Source organism: Carassius carassius, chromosome 10, assembly GCF_963082965.1.
Source record: "Carassius carassius chromosome 10, fCarCar2.1, whole genome shotgun sequence".
Lineage (NCBI taxonomy): Eukaryota > Metazoa > Chordata > Actinopteri > Cypriniformes > Cyprinidae > Carassius > Carassius carassius.
The window spans coordinates 27,216,000-27,232,934 of record NC_081764.1 but is presented as its reverse complement, the minus strand read 5'-3'; the positions used below and the strand labels follow the sequence as shown (position 1 = coordinate 27,232,934).

At 35.4% G+C, this 16,935-nt stretch overlaps 1 protein-coding gene across 2 annotated transcripts in view; it reads left to right on the top strand.

Moving 5' to 3' along the window:
• LOC132152034 (acid-sensing ion channel 4-B-like) overlaps positions 1 to 16,636 on the top strand; it is a 32,479-nt gene extending 15,843 nt beyond the window's left edge. The window contains exons 2-10 of one of the 2 annotated variants that reach the window (XM_059560672.1): positions 8,155 to 8,299; positions 9,103 to 9,230; positions 9,485 to 9,638; positions 9,921 to 9,974; positions 12,283 to 12,436; positions 12,995 to 13,086; positions 15,482 to 15,561; positions 15,675 to 15,854; positions 15,946 to 16,636. In XM_059560672.1, the coding sequence (XP_059416655.1) occupies positions 8,155 to 8,299; positions 9,103 to 9,230; positions 9,485 to 9,638; positions 9,921 to 9,974; positions 12,283 to 12,436; positions 12,995 to 13,086; positions 15,482 to 15,561; positions 15,675 to 15,854; positions 15,946 to 16,047 (1,089 nt within the window). In that variant the 3' untranslated portion in view covers positions 16,048 to 16,636. Of the gene's footprint in view, positions 1 to 8,154; positions 8,300 to 9,102; positions 9,231 to 9,484; positions 9,639 to 9,920; positions 9,975 to 12,282; positions 12,437 to 12,994; positions 13,087 to 15,481; positions 15,571 to 15,674; positions 15,855 to 15,945 lie in introns of those variants that run through there. The other variant, XM_059560673.1, reaches the window with a different exon arrangement.
• The last annotated feature ends 299 nt before the right edge of the window (positions 16,637 to 16,935 follow it).

The window sequence follows — 16,935 nt, the reverse complement described above, 5'->3', positions numbered from 1 at the left end:
TTAATGAAAGGTTTGAGGGCTGAAACTGACAGACAAGATGATTGCTGATCTTTGTGCTCAGGAAAACATGGCCAAAAAAACTAAACACAACAAACACAGATAGATATGTGAGTAATGGCAAGCTGTCCCAGTGAGAGTTCATTATAAGGACAGGAAGAGAGAGTGACAGACAGAGGCATTAAAAGAGATAGAAAGAGATCCAGAGGTTTCAAAGTGGGATACTGGGATGTTTTTGTACATCTCGCCATCTCTCCAATTGCAGAACCAAACAGGTCAAACTATGCCTCCAAATTTTATTCAATCGAAAAGACTAAGTAGCATTTCTGTCAGCACCTGCCTGTTTCTGAGTGGTAAAATGAGTCAAAGACAAGCCCTCCAGCTCTGATGCAACATCTGCCTCTGAGTTCCAGGATGTCTTAAACTGCCCAAGGCAAAATGAGAGCACACTTTCAAAACATTCAGCTCTACTACAGAAACATGCAGAGAGATTCTAACCCACCGTTCAATGAATAAACTACACACGTACACATGCTTGACACACTATCAATCAGACAGGTATAATCACATTTTGATTATGGGTTGTTTAATCTCAGTTTGAGACATTTATTGCTATTAAGTTATGAGAATCCATTAGTGTTTTGCATCATCTCATTGTAATTTGTCTTATTGGGAGTTCATCACTGTCAATAAACAAAAGCACATGCTGTTTGTGTGTACACTATTGTACACATGACAAGTTGAAATGAAAATGATATTTTCTTTCCCTTAGTATTACAGCAGTGTTTTGATTAGAAATGTCCCTTTGTAGTTCTTTTCACCCAGATATTTATTAATATTTTGTAGTTATTTGATTGAATAAATGTATGTGCACTGTTCAAAGGTCTGGGGTCAGTAAGTTTTTTTATTATTCTTTTTTTAAATTAAGAAATTAATACTTTTATTCAGCTATAGGATGCATTAAATTGTTCAAAAGTGGCAGCTATAATGTTACTAAAAAGGTCTATTTCAAATAAATGTCATTCTTTTAAACTTTCTATACACCAAAGAATCCTGAAAAGAAAAATAGTTTTCACAAAATATTAAGCAGCACAGATCTTTTCAACACTGTTAAGTTTCTTATCAGTGATCAGCATTTTAAAATGACCAGATCAGCATATTAAAATGATTTCTGAAGGATCGTGTGACACGGAAGAGTGTTAAAAATTAACACATGCCATAAAAATAATCTAAAATAAATAGAAAACAGTAATTCCAAATTCTAATATATATATATATTTCACAATAGTACTGCTTCTACTGTATTTTTTTTTTAATCAAAGAAATCCAGCCTTCATTATGGAATTACATTTAGTTCTATAATAATGAACGAAACTTTACAAAACGGAACTTAACTTTTTCAGAAACAATCAAAAATATGCCAAAAACATAAAACAAAAACAAAAACAAAAAAACATACAAAAGTATAAACATACATCACATAATATCAACCACAAAAAAAAAAACAATAAATAATAAAATAGAAATAAAGACAAGAGGGCCAAAATCTAAACAAAATTACACAAGGAGATCAAAGGCAGAGCAAATTCTAACAGTCCTTATTAGCTTTCTTATTAGTAGATACTGAAATTACATTCACATAGTTTTCCATTTCTTTTAGGAAAACAGAGAAGACAAGTTTACAGTTGGAGAATTTGCATTTGTAAATGTGAAATTTGTTAGGAAAAAATGTAAATTAATAACAAAACTGTTATTTTCGTTTTGTGGGGTCAGAGTCATAATACCCAAATATAATGTTTTTAATATGTACTGAGAAGCCTGGCAAAATCTTAGAGTTGACAAACACACCAATACAATCCCAAAGTTTCTGAGTCTAGTGACATGACCAAAATAAGTGTACAGTTTCTTCAGAACTCGAACAAAAAGAGCTTGTAAGCAGGGCCGCTGCTGGCCAAATGGGTGCCCTAAGCAGGATTGTATTTTTTTGCCTCCCTTCCTCAAATATGATGATGGAAAAAAACACCTACTATAGGGGTGAAAATAGAACTTTAATCAAATAAAAAAGTAAATGAATAAATTGTATTATTTACAAATTACAATTGTAGCTCTCGACATTTACCTATGGCTATAACTTTATTATGACTAATTTATTTTATAGTCTCAAGCATTCAGAAATAATGCAAAAGGAAATTAAGCAGTTTTACTATGATAAAACCATACAGTAGTTTATTTTTGTAAGGGTTGTGATATGCACATTTTTTGTTGAAGAAATTATAAAGGCTGTGTCATCTATAGCAAAAAGGTGTCCAAAAATGAAAGATTAAGTGAATATTTGAATAAAATGTTTGGTCAGTAGCCTAAACAAGGATTTGATGTAAGTATAACAGCAGCAATTACATGGCATTTGCCTCCCTTTGCAGGCATTTGTAATAACATGTACATAAATTGTTTATTTTGTATTTGCCTACATTATGTATTTAAACAGTGTTATTATTAACCAATCATTATTGCATCATTGTTTTTTTATATAATGCATTTAAGTCATTTTAAAGGCTATTGATGGCTTAGGTCTGTTTTTATAGAAACAACAACAAAAATATTACAGTATATTAATACTTCTTTGTAAATTATTATTTGAAGTAACAAAACCATGGCTAATTTGCATTTACCATGGCTACAAGAACGATTTGTGGTGTTACTGTTAAAACCATGGGTAATTTTCGTAAGAGAACCTGAAAAAAAAACAAAAACCTTTCACAGGAATGTGCCTGAAAGTGATAAACGGGCCTCGTTTTTACCTAAATGATTTATAATTTATTTTAATATATATAAAAAAATCTATAGCCTAAAGTGTGCATTGTAGCTGACACAAAAAATAAATGAACACATTACAATTGTTTGATGACTACAAGTCTTTCTCCTTCAAATGCTATTGAGCTTCAAATTTGCGTTTGAGTCCATGTGAAAACGTAGCATAATTTACATATGATTCAGCCGCAAACATGAGGTGGGAGCGGTCGCGAGCGCGGATGGGAGAATGGCGCATGTTTTTTTTTTTTTTTGAGCAACTGGGATGGTGCCCCCTCTGGGAGTTGGTGCCCTACGCAGACTGCGTATTCTGCGTATAGGAAGCGGTGGTACTGCTTGTAAGATCAATGTCAGATTTAAATATTTGTATAAACTTCTTTACAGGGTAGAACCTGTGTATGAGCTTAAAATAAATATCTGTGAAAAATAATTTTTGCGGTAGAGTTCAGATTTAATCAAATCTTTCCCATATGCACCCAACTGAGTAACGTCTGTACTTCCCAGTCAGAGAGCACCTGTCCATCAAGAGCTCACTATCCAATCAGAGTAGATCACTGTTAAGCCCGCCCCCACGAGAGGTTTGTGTCAAAACACCAAACGAAAATCTGTGGCAATGAATTCAGAATCCACGATTAGCGAAAACGAATCTTTGAAAAACATTAACAAAGAATGAAGCATATTTGAAGAGCCTGCTAAATTTGTGCGACAGTTAATTTTTTTCCTTTTCATTGTGTTTTTCTTCTTTTGTAATGGCATATTTTTGATAGTTTCTGAAAAAGTTAAGTTCAGTTTTATAAAGTTTCGTTCATTATTATTGAACCAAATTTAATTCCATACTTCGTAAGCATGAAAGACTCACCAGTCCTACCAACCCCTAACTTTTAAACACTATTATAAGTAAATATAAAAAATATCAAATAAATACCAAAACAGCATTCCGCATCATGCACATTTGTTATTACATATTTGGAGTATTTTCTGTTGTTGTGCTATAATGTATAAAGCACAGACTGTATATAAGGCAAGCAGATGCGGTACTAAACACAGCGTGGTGTGTGAGTCAGGATGACAGAGAGACAGAGAGGTTCTAACCTCAGCAGGGGATCAATCAAGCGATCATTAAGTGTGATGTTGTGCATTGATTAAGCTCAGCATGAGGCCAAGAGAGTGATGGAACAGATTCTATATAACCTTCAGCTTCAAGCATATTACACACTGGTGGAAAATTAAACAGGTCAATGCTAGCTAACCTGAAGTGAAGCAAACACATATTCCTGCACTGTAAAACATTTCACGTTGGTTAAACTTATAAACGAAAGTTCACCTAATGCCTTAGAAATGTGAGTTAACTCAACTTACAGATACTCTTTGTTTCAACTCAAGGAGATAAGTTTTACATTTTTTTTAACTAATGGTCATTAGTTGTTTCAACTTGATGCTCTGAGTTAAAACAACTTACTATGTTACATTATCAGTTCAAGAAAACTCAAATCAGCTCATAATAAAGCTTTATAATGAAGTCTTTTTTAGGACACTGTGCTGTAAACAGTATTTAATTTTCCTTTTCTTTATTCGCTCATAACAATATTTTAAGGTTGAAATTTATTTAAAATAATTTCAGTACTAAACGTAAAATACTATAAATAATTGCGCATCCTCATGCTATTCCAAACCATTCGACTTTTGTTTATCTTCAAAACACAGATAAACATAATGAAACCCGAGAGATTTCTGTCCCTCCAAGTAAATCATAAAGACATCGTAAAAGTAATTCATATGAATCAAGCTATTTAATAGCCTACAAGTCTTCTGAAGAGATATGATCACTTTATATAATAAAAATATTACTGACATATAAACATTGGTAAATGAACATAGAGCATATCAAATATGGTGAAGAGATGCTCAACTGAACTTGCCTGATGCAGTAGAACAAACCTAATTTGGTTTTATTGGTTTTGGTTTAACTTGGATGGACATGAATTTTCAGGTTTCATAAATACTATTTTAATTAGTGTGTTATGGCTTTGAAACACACAAGGGAGTAAATGGTGACAGAATTTTAAATTTTTTGGGGTGAGCCGTCTGACCTGCATTGTGTCGCAAGCTCATTATTTAAAAATCATTTAAAATCATTATTTTTGATTGGATAAAATGAATTAATATTTTTTAAAATAACAGTGTCTGAAATAGTTTGGATTTGAATATTTCAGTCGTGTATATAACCCTGACTCGTTAGCAGCCTTTTAAAAGTGTTATAATTAATCTGCATATTTTAGATAGGAGCGTAAAACAAACAAATTATTCTCCAAAAATGTAGTTGTGACGAACTGTACTGAATTGAAAGAAATAAACAACAGTTTGTAATAACGAGCTTAGGAATGTGATGCTGAGTTAACAAATGTGAGGAGTAAATAAAAAACGGGAAATCCCAAATGAGAGTGAATGCCTGAGGAAGACCTAATGGGAACAGTAGAATCCATACAGTATGCCTCCTGTGTTCACTTCCGCTAAGTTGCACTAACCGGTCATAACCATGATTTTTTTTTTTTTTTTTCTTTGGTACAGTAATATATTTAAATAAAGCAAGTCAATTGTATCAAATGTAAGATTGTGCTGTTTCTGAGGAAACAATACATGAAGAGCCTTTAACATCCATGGAACCTTTCCATTCCATAAAAAGGTTCTTTATAGTGGATACATTTAATAATAATAAAAATAATTCTCTCTTCTATGGCATTCATGTGAAAGCCCCTTTTTTGTACATTTATTTTTAAGAGTGTAAGTGAAAAATCATTGTTAGGAATAGGCCTCAGATGCTGAGGCAATGTTGTGCAGCTTGAGGTGAGACATTTGTGTTGTGATATGTATTTATCGTCAGCAGCACCTTCACAAACACCCGAAAGGAAAATCACTCAGTAACAATAACAAGCATTGCCGCAGGCACAATTAAAGACTACACGCAAGTCTGCTGTCAGAAAGAATTAACGTAGGAACACACACACACGCTCTGTCACACTCTCTTTCTAAATCTTACTCTTAGACATTCTCTCTCTCTTCTTTGAACCTGAACTACTTCTGACTGGAATACGTTCACACATTACTTCTATCCAGTTAGCATACTACTCATGAAATATGCATCTCACATCCATCTCTGCGTAACTTACATGAGAGTCGGTCATGTTGTTTTTTATTCCCACACTTCTGAAGCTAGTTTGGAAAAGTTTTTATCATAATGCCATTTGTTTGTTTACATGAGGTTAGTATTTTCTTTAATAGGCTTCTGGAGTTCGCTTACCATTTTGTATAATACCAGAGTGAGTATAGCATTTGTTTGAGGTGTTTTTTTTTTTTGTCTTTTCCTGACCTTTAGAATAAACCTTAGGTTAAGCTTCTCTCTCCTGTCCTTTCAATAACCCTAAATAGGAACTGTGTGTAATGAAAATCAGCTGCAGTTTAACAAGGAAGTGGGAGATGACAGATACAAAACAAAACTGATGCACAGGTAAAAGTGATATAAATATAAAAGTGGCACATACATATCAAGATCTTAATTATGGACTACAGAAAAAGTATATAATGTTGCTTTGTCTGTCAAAGAAAATAGTGATCCTAGGATGAAAAAAAAAGATAGGTTGATATTCTCTCTTCCTGTCTGCAGGAATTGTGATTTAATCCCTACTGTCACTCTGAACAGTACCACAGTACCACAGATGCACATAATTAATTGTCTGGCCAGACACATGCATATAAAATATGTTATACACAGACACATCATCCACAAAAAACATGGGTCACACACAAGGGACTAACTATAGAGGGCATACGTTTAAATAATTACACAACATTTGTAATATTGTCTATATTGCCTGAAGAATGCTTTCGAGTTCTGGCCTACAAGAATACATCACCCCTGCAGCACTCTATGAGCAGCTGAAAAGCATTTCAAAACAAGAGTCCCTGTTGTTGGGCTTGTTTATTAAAGCATGCATCAGTTTTATAGATCTTGTCATTGTAGATATGTTGGTTACACAAGGAAAGACAAAAACATTACAATATTCAATAGATTCAGTAGTATCAGCACAGTCTATTTATCCACATTCTACTTGACAAAAAAGGTTAATCATTTTCTCTACACAGTGTTTGTGTACGTTTACATGTCTCCTCTATCCACCACATCTGTTTTGTGAACCATCTCTGGTCATTGTAGAATTTTACACCACCTTGTCTGTTATCAGAATGACTTGTGGGAGGATGACTTGTGGCTCTACATGAGTATTTGATTTTCTCTGGGGGAACGTTTCATGCACTGAAAAAAAAAAATGTTTGACTACGTTTGAGTGACAGTACTTTGTACAATGTGAAATCTATTTTATCAGACTAAATTGGCCTTTTGAAGAAGGAAAAGAGTTCTCTTTTACATTCAAGGCATTTAGCAGATGCTGTCTTTTTTTATAGCTTAAGCATTGCAATTTGGAAAGCTTCCTATACCAGTACAAAAAAATAAATACCAATAAAATAAAACCAATAAAAAAATAAAACTTGTCTGCATGAATTTGATGAACAATGGAGCACTTGGAAGTTCACAATATCATTTTTGTCATCAGGAGAGAGAGAGAGAGCAGAAGGCGTAGGTGGAGGGTTGAGTATGGAGTAGAAGGTGCAGAAGAGTTTCCTCGGGGCAGTAGCGTCAATCGTTGCACCATAGCTTTTCGGCAAGATTGGAATATGAGGTGAAGTCATCTGGTGTTCCCTTATGTGCTGCCTATAAACTTGCAATTTCTTTTCCATGGCAAAAAAAAAAAATGAATTGAAAAATGTTAAAATAAAATTCAAAGAAAAAAAATCCAGAATTGTGTGATGTACACTTGCTATAATTGAGGTAAAGTCAAATCGTTTGATATAAACTTGTAATTACAATGTGAATTTAAAAGATAAAACATAGAATAGGCTTGATTACCTTTTTTATTATATATATATATATATATATATATATATATATATATATATATATATATATATATATATATATATATATATATATTTATTTTTTTATTTTTTTATTTTTTTTATTTTTATTTTTTTGTGGTGGAAACAAGTTTCAACCAGGCAGAACAGAGAGTCAGAATAAGAGAAAGATGCAACAGTTGATGCTGCTGCTTCGATAATGGATAAATCCTAAGGTGATGGTATGGATAGGAAATCTGAGAGGAGTGAAGTGCCATTTGCTAACACCTTTCTATGAAGATTTTGGTGTGTGTGAAAAAGACTAGTCAGAGAAGCACAGTTGTTGAGGTGTTTCCAGTAGTGCAAATATCTCTAATACATGTTTGTGTCTGTGGTCTGCAGGTGTATACACGGTTTGGGAAATGTTACATGTTTAATGGAAACAAGACGTCACCCAAGCGGGTAAGACAAGGCGGCACAGGAAATGGACTGGAGCTGATGCTGGATATTCAGCAGGACGAGTATCTGCCCATCTGGAGAGAAACCAGTGAGTGACAAATGGATCTGCTGCCAATTTACATCTCATTTAACAATTATATTGAAAATGACTTTAAAATATTTTCAGCATTAATTATACTATTTTTTGCCAAGCTGATTGTTTTGTTTTGTACAATGAAATTTTGTTCATATACTACCATTTAAAAGTTTGGGGTCGTAAGATTTTGAAATCTCTCTTATTCTCACCAAGGCTGCATTCACATATTTGACCAAAAATATAAAGTACAAAGAGTAAAATTGTGAAATATCATTACAATTATAATACAACTACAGTATATTAAGTTTTCTACTTTAATACATTTTTAAATTACATTTATTTCTGTGATGGAAAAGCTGAATTATCAGCAGCCATTACTCAATGTCTTCAGCGTCACAAGATCCTTCTCAAGTCTTATCAATATGCTTAATATGCGTGTACCTTAATATACTGTGTATATATATATATATATATATATATATATATATATATATATATATATATATATATATATATATATATATATATATATATATATATATATGACCCTGGTGGTGTATACTACTAGTTAAGTATGTACAGGTAAAATTAGAAAATATTTTCAAACCTTAAATCTGTATTTTATGACCACTTATACTTTTATTTATTTAGCACACAATCATGCAATAATATACAGTTACATATTATTTTTTGCATAATAAACCCCAAAAGATTGATCAGGACTCCAACATGGAGGGGATTCGCTCCAATTCACCTTCAAAAGAAATGTAGTGTCTGTCAGACTTTTTTTACCCATACAATTATTCCATTTTCAGATGAGACGACACTGGAGGCAGGTATTCGGGTTCAGATTCACAGTCAGAACGAACCCCCGTACATCCACCAGCTAGGCTTTGGGGTCTCTCCAGGATTCCAGACTTTTGTTTCCTGTCAGGAACAGAGGGTAGGCTTGACTTGGGTAAAATGCATACAAACTGCTAAGGTCTAAATTCAAATGCAAGCTGTTCTAAACTTGAATTCCAGACATTTTAAATTAGGAGCTAATTTACAACAAGTCAAAAAGATTTCAAGGCTGACTGGTATATATTCTAATTGAGACTGCATGTGCTAAGAATTTCAAAGCCATAGAGTGCACTCAGGCAGACAAAGAAGAAGAGACACACAGACTTTTTCTCTAAATGTCTGCTGTTTTTGAAGGTAACATACCTGCCACAGCCGTGGGGAAACTGTCGGGCTTCGTCTGAGCCTGTGATCCCAGGATTCGACACATACAGCATCAGCGCTTGCAGACTGCACTGTGAGAGCACACAGGTGCAGAGAGAGTGCAACTGCAGGATGGTGCATATGCCAGGTGCGTGCAGTAGTATGTGAGTGGGAGAGTTGTCATAAAAACTGTCTGTATGAGTAAGAACAAATATGCCGTATTGGTACTTGTCACGACACCACACAGCTCCTCTGTAAAATCGTTCTTAAAACTGCTGACAGATTGACAGCTGCATCCCAACATTCCTTGTTTCCCTGTCAAGACAGTGGCTTTCTTGGAAACACTTTATGTAGCAGGCTTCTGTAAATATACAAGCCCCCTAACTGATGTGTTGGTTCAGTTGTTTACATATCAAATATCTCTCTTCAGGTGATGCTGATATCTGTTCACCCAGCAAAATCAAGTGTGTTAACAAGGCGTTAGGTAAGGTCATCACAGACATCTTAAACACATAATTATAGTAATGCTGATTTATTGATCAACTCAGTTAATACATTTAAAGGGATAGTTCACCACAAAATTTAAATCCTGTCCTTATTTACTCACCCTCATGTTGTTATAAACATGTATGATCTTCCTTCTTCTGTGGAAGATATTTTAAAGAACTGCAAATGATGTAGATGAATTGTGTGAATGATTTATGATTAGTATTGATTATTCATCTCAAAATCATTATATTCAAATGTCAAATCACTGTGGAATTTAACTGAATATAATATGGAGGTTACAGTATATTGGTTTTAGTTTAACATCTGCTGAAAGTTTTACATACTGTAACTGGGACTTTTTAGATAGATCCAAGTGCAAGCTTTATTAACACAAAGGCGTAGTTGAACAGGCAAGGTCAAGATCAAGCATACAGGATAATCCAAGGCAGTGGCAAAAGAGTAATCCAAAAAAAAACAGGCAAGGGTCATAATCCAAGTGAGCAGTCCAAAGTAACAAATAGCCAAAACAATGAAACAGGGTAATGGCAATAGCAAATGAAAATGCTTGGTAGAGTCCGCAACAGCAAAATAATACTTCTCTCTCTCTCTCTCTCTCTTGTCCGGAGGCTCTTGAAGCGCCTCCCGGAGGGCAGGAGGTTAAACAGTCTATGGTCAGGATGAGAGGAGTCCTTAAGAATGCTGCGAGTTCGACGTAGACAGCGTTTTCTCTGGATGTCCTCAATGGCAGGAAGTGTAGTCCCTGTGATGCTTTGGGCAGTTTTCACCACCCTCTGCAATGCCTTGCGGTCAGCAACTGAGCAGTTCCCATACCAGACTGTGATACAACTGGTCAGGATTTTCTCAATCACACACAGATAGAAGTTCACCAGGATGGCTGAAGACAACTGGTTCTTCTTCAATGTTCTAAGGAAGAAGAGGCACTAGTGAGCCTTCATGACCAGGCTGGAGGTGTTTGTGGTCCAGGACAGTTCCTCTGAGATGGTGGTTCCCAGGAACTTGAAGCTGGAGTCACATTCAACAGCCATCCTGTTAATGTGAATGGGGTCATGCGTGCTTCCTTTCTTCTTCCTGAAGTCCACAATGAGCTCCCTTTGTCTTACTGGTATTAAGGAGCAGGTTGTTGTAAGTGCACCATGTGGCCAGGTGCTGAACCTCCTCCCTCTCATCGTTGTCTCTGATGAGGCCAATCACCGGTGGTGTCATCTGCAAACATAATGATGGAGTTGGATCCATGCATAGGTTTGCAGTCGTGGGTGTAGAGGGAGTAGAGGAATGGGCTCGGCACACAGCCCTGTGGTATGCCATTGTTACGTGTGATGGTGGTAGAGCAGGTGTGGCCTGACCTAACATGTTGAGATCTGTTAGTCAGAAAGTCCTTAATTCAGTTGCAGAGGGAGGTGTTAATGTCCAGGTCTCCAAGTTTTGTGGTCAAATTGGAGGGAATGACAGTGTGAAATGCTGAGCTGAAGTCAACAAACAACATCTGTGCATATGTGTTGTTATTGTCCAAGTGTGTGAGTACAGCACTGTGCAGCACTGTGCATACTGCATCCTCTGTGCTCCTATTGCTAAGGTAGGCAAAATGGTGTGGGAGGCAGTCCTTGAGGTGTGCAAGGCCATCTCCTTGTTGTCACCATTGAAGCGAGCATGAAAGTAATTTAACTTGTCAAGGAAGAAGACATCTGTGACCATTGGAGTGGAGTTGCTTGGCTTGTAGTCACTGATGACCTGGATGCCCTGCCACATGGGTCGGTGGTTCGTTCATAGCAAGCTTGGCATTAGAATCCATCGGAATATAGGCTGCAGTTATAATGGTGGAAGTGAACTTCAGAGGATCTCATGGGCATTCCAGCTGGGGATCCTGACACATACTCAGAACTATAGAAAAAATAATGACAGATTTCTTTATAGTTTTTCCATAAAATAAATACTAAAGAAAAAAAAGAATTCTGTACAACCTCTTGTTTCAAAAGTCAGTTTAAAGGTAAGAACTTTTAGAATGCTGATACCTGAGTACATTTTTGGAAATAGTATCTGTACTTTTATTTTTACACCCATGGTAAATAATGTCAGTAAATAATAGTGATTTATTTATTTATTTTTAACAGTGATTATACACAACTTCACTTATTTGAAGTAATTGGGGATTTGAAAACTTACTATTGTATTCTAAACTACTGAACACTGAGAGCTTGATTATTGAGGATAACTATAACACCATTCATTGCAGTTCTTGTCCTCAGTAAATATAATTCATCAATATTTCCTGTACACTTCTGCAGCTTTACTCCAGAAGAGCACAGGTGACTCATGCCCCTGCGAGACACCCTGTAATTTCACTCGGTATGGAAAAGAGCTCTCTATGGTTAAAATCCCCAGCAGGGGCTCCGCTCGCTACCTTTCTCGCAAATACCAAAAATCGGAGGAATACATCAGGTAAGTCTTATGAAAAACGGCCACACATGCACACAGTCTCATGGGGTAGTTTTCATTCTGCTGCAGAACATTTTGAACATTATAGTTTATACCCTCAGACCAGCCAGAGAGGAAACAGACCCAGCATTTCTTTCATAGGAAACTTAATATGCTTCTGCAAGGATACCTACACAGCATATTTTATTTATTTATTTATTATTATTATTATTTTTTTTTTTTGCAAAACCTGCTTCTCTCACAAATTCTGTCATCATTTTTAATAACTATAGCAGGATTCCTATTGTCTTTGCAGGCTTTTTTCTGTCAGTTGTATAATGGGATGTAAAATGTAATTGTGGTATTCCATTCATTGGCTCAATAGAAAAAAAAAAATAATAGACTGATCTATAATTACATTCTGTGGTTTCCACTAATTATTATTTTTTAACCATTTTTGGTGCTAATCCTTTTCTTTCCATAATACAAAAATAATGGGCTCATTTCTATACTGTTTGCAGTATTAAATCTATACCTAATGCAGGGAATTAAAACATTTTTATTAAACTTTTCATTGTGCAGAGACAACTTTCTCATCTTGGATATTTTCTTTGAGGCCCTTAATTATGAGACAATTGAACAGAAGAAAGCGTACGACATCGCTGGTCTGTTAGGTAGGTTTCCAATCCCCACACACTATAAACATCTGTACAGCATCTGTTATGGTCATCATCCTTCTCAAAAAAGTATTAAATGGATAGTTCACCCAGAAATGAAAATTGGGTCACTTTCTTATGGACAACAAAAGAGATGTTTTTCATATGAAAGACAATAGGGTCCAGTGTTGTTTTTAGTAGAAAATCAGAATATTAGAAGGATTTCTGAGGGATCGTGTGACTGGAGTAATGATGCTAAAAATTCAGCTTTGATTTGAGAAAGTCAGCTTTGATTGTTCCTAATAAACTGTTTAACTGCACTTGCAAGTGAATCTCAAATAATTTTGTGGGATAATGAAATATATTCTAAATAAACTTCAAGCATAAAAATATATACATTTATTTTGTCATCATATTCTTTCTTGTAACTCTTCTCTCTCAGTAACACACCTGACTGAAAGGATAATTATGCAGTTTATTATGCGGTCCGTTGTCTTCTTAGGTGTAAATCACAGTAATATTCATGATAGTTGATGCCTACTCGCATATGCCCTTTCGAAAACAAAATGTTTCTTAGAATATTTTAATCAATCTATTGTTTTCTGTGAGTGAGTAAACAAGATGATTTTCACATCATTTTGAAGCAAAAATTCTAGGCTACAAGCTGTAGGTTTGACAGTCTTGTGAACAAATGTTCTGTATGTGTTTTATGACCTTATTTCAGCAACTTTCAAATTTTAGTTTTTCACTAACCATGCATAAACGTTGTTTTCTCAAAAACACAATCATGTACATACATGCTATTTATATATTATTGTAGTCCAGTTTGTATTGAATACAGTGTTTTAAGACTTTAGCTATGTGTATGTTTATAAGCAAGTGAAAAAATCACAAAAGTCAGGTCATGTCAAAACTTCAGGCCCCCAAAAACCCCTTAGACCTCAGATGGTTAAAAACCCTGGAAAGGGGAGTAGTCACTGAGCTATAAAAACAGCTATCCTCAGATAACTATCCTCCAAATGTCCTAACTGAAGATTGCCAAGACCACAGAGAGTGGGCTATCTACTTAAAATCCTGGCAGGGGAGACAGCACAGTCTAGGCAAGGGGCTCAAGGAGACAGCTATATAAATACCATAATAAGGGGAGTAGTCATGGAGCTGAAACACAGCTATCCACGAATAGCACTTTCCTCAGACAAGGCTTAAGATTGCTCAGAGCCCTAGGCGTGGCAAGGGTACGCAGTGTCTCATTCCCTCTCAGGGTCACTTGTGCAACCCGAGATGTACCCCTTCAAGGGAACTCACACTGCATCCCCAAGAGAACAATTTGGGGAATGAAAAAACCCTTGCTATTGTGCATGCCTGTCCATTTGAAACCTTAATACACTGGAGATAGCATGATAAATTAGGAAAACTGCCTGCTTGAAAAATGAGAAAGCCTAGCACAATAGAATGGGACCTAAGGGGGACCACCTACATGAAAACCCTTGAAAATAGGGAGGGAACCCATGCCCTCCTTCCTAAATATTAGGCAGGGAGCTAAATAACTTGAGCTAGCTGGAAATATAACTGTCCTCAAACAGCTATGTTTCTAAAAGCAATGAGCTATCTACCTGAGACCCTAATACAGGAAAGACAGCTTAAAGCATGGACAAACAAGGAAACTGCCAGCACGAAAAATACCCTGAAATCAGGGGAGGCAGCCTAGCACAAAAGAAGCAACCAAAGGGGGGCATCTAAAAAACCATAGAAAACGGGGAGAAAGCCCAGCTGTCCAAGCCTCATCTAGCCAAGCTGGAAACATAGCTATCCTCAAACAGCTAAGTTTCTAAAAGCAATGGGCCATCTACTTGAAACCATACAGGGTAGACAGCTCAAAGCATAGAGGGATTACTTGAGAGGGCTTGTGCCAAGAGGAACAAAACCTAGTCATAGAGTTATTTCACAACTGTTACACAACGCAAGTTCCCTAGAAGGGGAACTATATGCTGGGTAAAGGATTTTTTCATTCCATGATATTTTGGGAGATCAGATGTATTGGGAGTGAGAATGTGTTTTAATTTTTTTTTATGGATGTCAAAGGAGGACAGATTTCAATATACCGATTTCAGTATGCTGTCTTCTGAAAGAGAACAGCTGAACATATTTTGAATTGATAATAAATATAAAACTAAATATATTTAAATCTTAGCTGTGGTTTGGATAATATTTTTTATTTCTGATGTTATTGTTTTGACTAATACATGTTCTGAATGGTCGGTAATTTAAAAATTTAGTCTGCAAATAAAAAATAATAATTTCAAATCCTGATTAGTTTGCAAATTAATTCTTTAGAAAATAGATGATTAAAACAGAAGAAAGACTTAATTATTTTATGTTTTTTTGTTTATTGATGTTTGGTTTCCATTTACAGGAGATATTGGCGGACAGATGGGGCTCTTCATTGGAGCCAGTATTCTTACTATACTGGAAATACTTGACTATATATACGAGGTATCTTAACTTCATTGTGAAATGACAGTTCTATGACATTCACATAAACAGATTATCATAACACACACACATATCTTGTCCTTTCAGTCTGCTTTTAATCTTTATCTCTGTAGGTGGTCAAATGCAAAATCAAGCAACCCCTGAAACCTAAAAAGAGTCAGAAAAAACAAAACCAAAGGAACTTGATTCAAGAGCAGATCCAGAGAACAAAGAACATGCGAGAACTGAACCTGCGAACACAGCTGGCAGATAGAACTATAGCTACTGTAAGATTTGAAGAAGTCAAAGTCAAGGTGAGTCCGAGAAAAAGAGAGATTTTTGGTGGCTTATACACATTGCACCTTATAACTGATGAGGCACATCACGTGATTGGTTTGTCAACAGGAAGCTAATGAAGTGGCTCAACTCCACAGTGCACATCCAACTTCAATATTGCCAAATCATCACAATGCACAAGCAGTTGTACAGCAGGACTTGGCTTGTTAAGGGATGCCTCTTCTTCTCTTTATTTAATTTTCATATCACTGAACTTTGAAATTGGGATTCTGAATGGACCCTGCAAACTGAAATACAAATTTCATTTTTTTCCCACTTATAAAAGCTAAAGCCAAACCTTAATCCAGGGCCAGGAATCATGTGAAACCTGCTCAAACCAGTCACACCATCACTGGTCTCATTGTTCAGGTCAATACCAGATGAAGAAATCACACAATGTGATTCACATGTGCTTTTGTTGATTTTTTTCCCCCATCTGGGTTGTCCTATTATGGACTTCAAAGAAGAAAGGACCAGAGAGGATCACATTCGATCAGAATGTTGCATTTCACGTAAATTAACTATTTGTCAGGACAAATAAGAACTAAATGAAAGTTATAAGGAAAACAGAGAAATGAAGCAAACATACAGCTGTTGCTAAGTGCAGAAAAATGGGTTTCTACGTGATTCTTCATTTGGTAATGTACAGTGTTTGCATAATTTCACCTTTTACATTTCTTAATAACATAAGGAGACTTCTCAGTAGGAGAACAGCTAAAATATACCACTTGGTTATCTGTAGGAGTAGGTGTTTGTTTGTTTGTTTGTTTTTTGGTCTTATGTAACTTCTTCATTTTGCTATAGTCCTTATAATGAATTTGCTGAATATCCATAATTTGCATCTGGTCATAAATCTTAAAAATAAAGATAAATCAATAAATCAATCTGAAAAGGACTAGAATAATGACTACAGCTGAAACAAAACTGTCAGAGTATTATCTTAAAATTACCATGAGTTCTTCTTCTTCTTCTTTTAAAATTCATGTCTTGAATAATGTATTGGAGACTGGTTTTAAGCCAGAGCCTTCTGACTGAATATGCAGAATTTCTACAATTAAC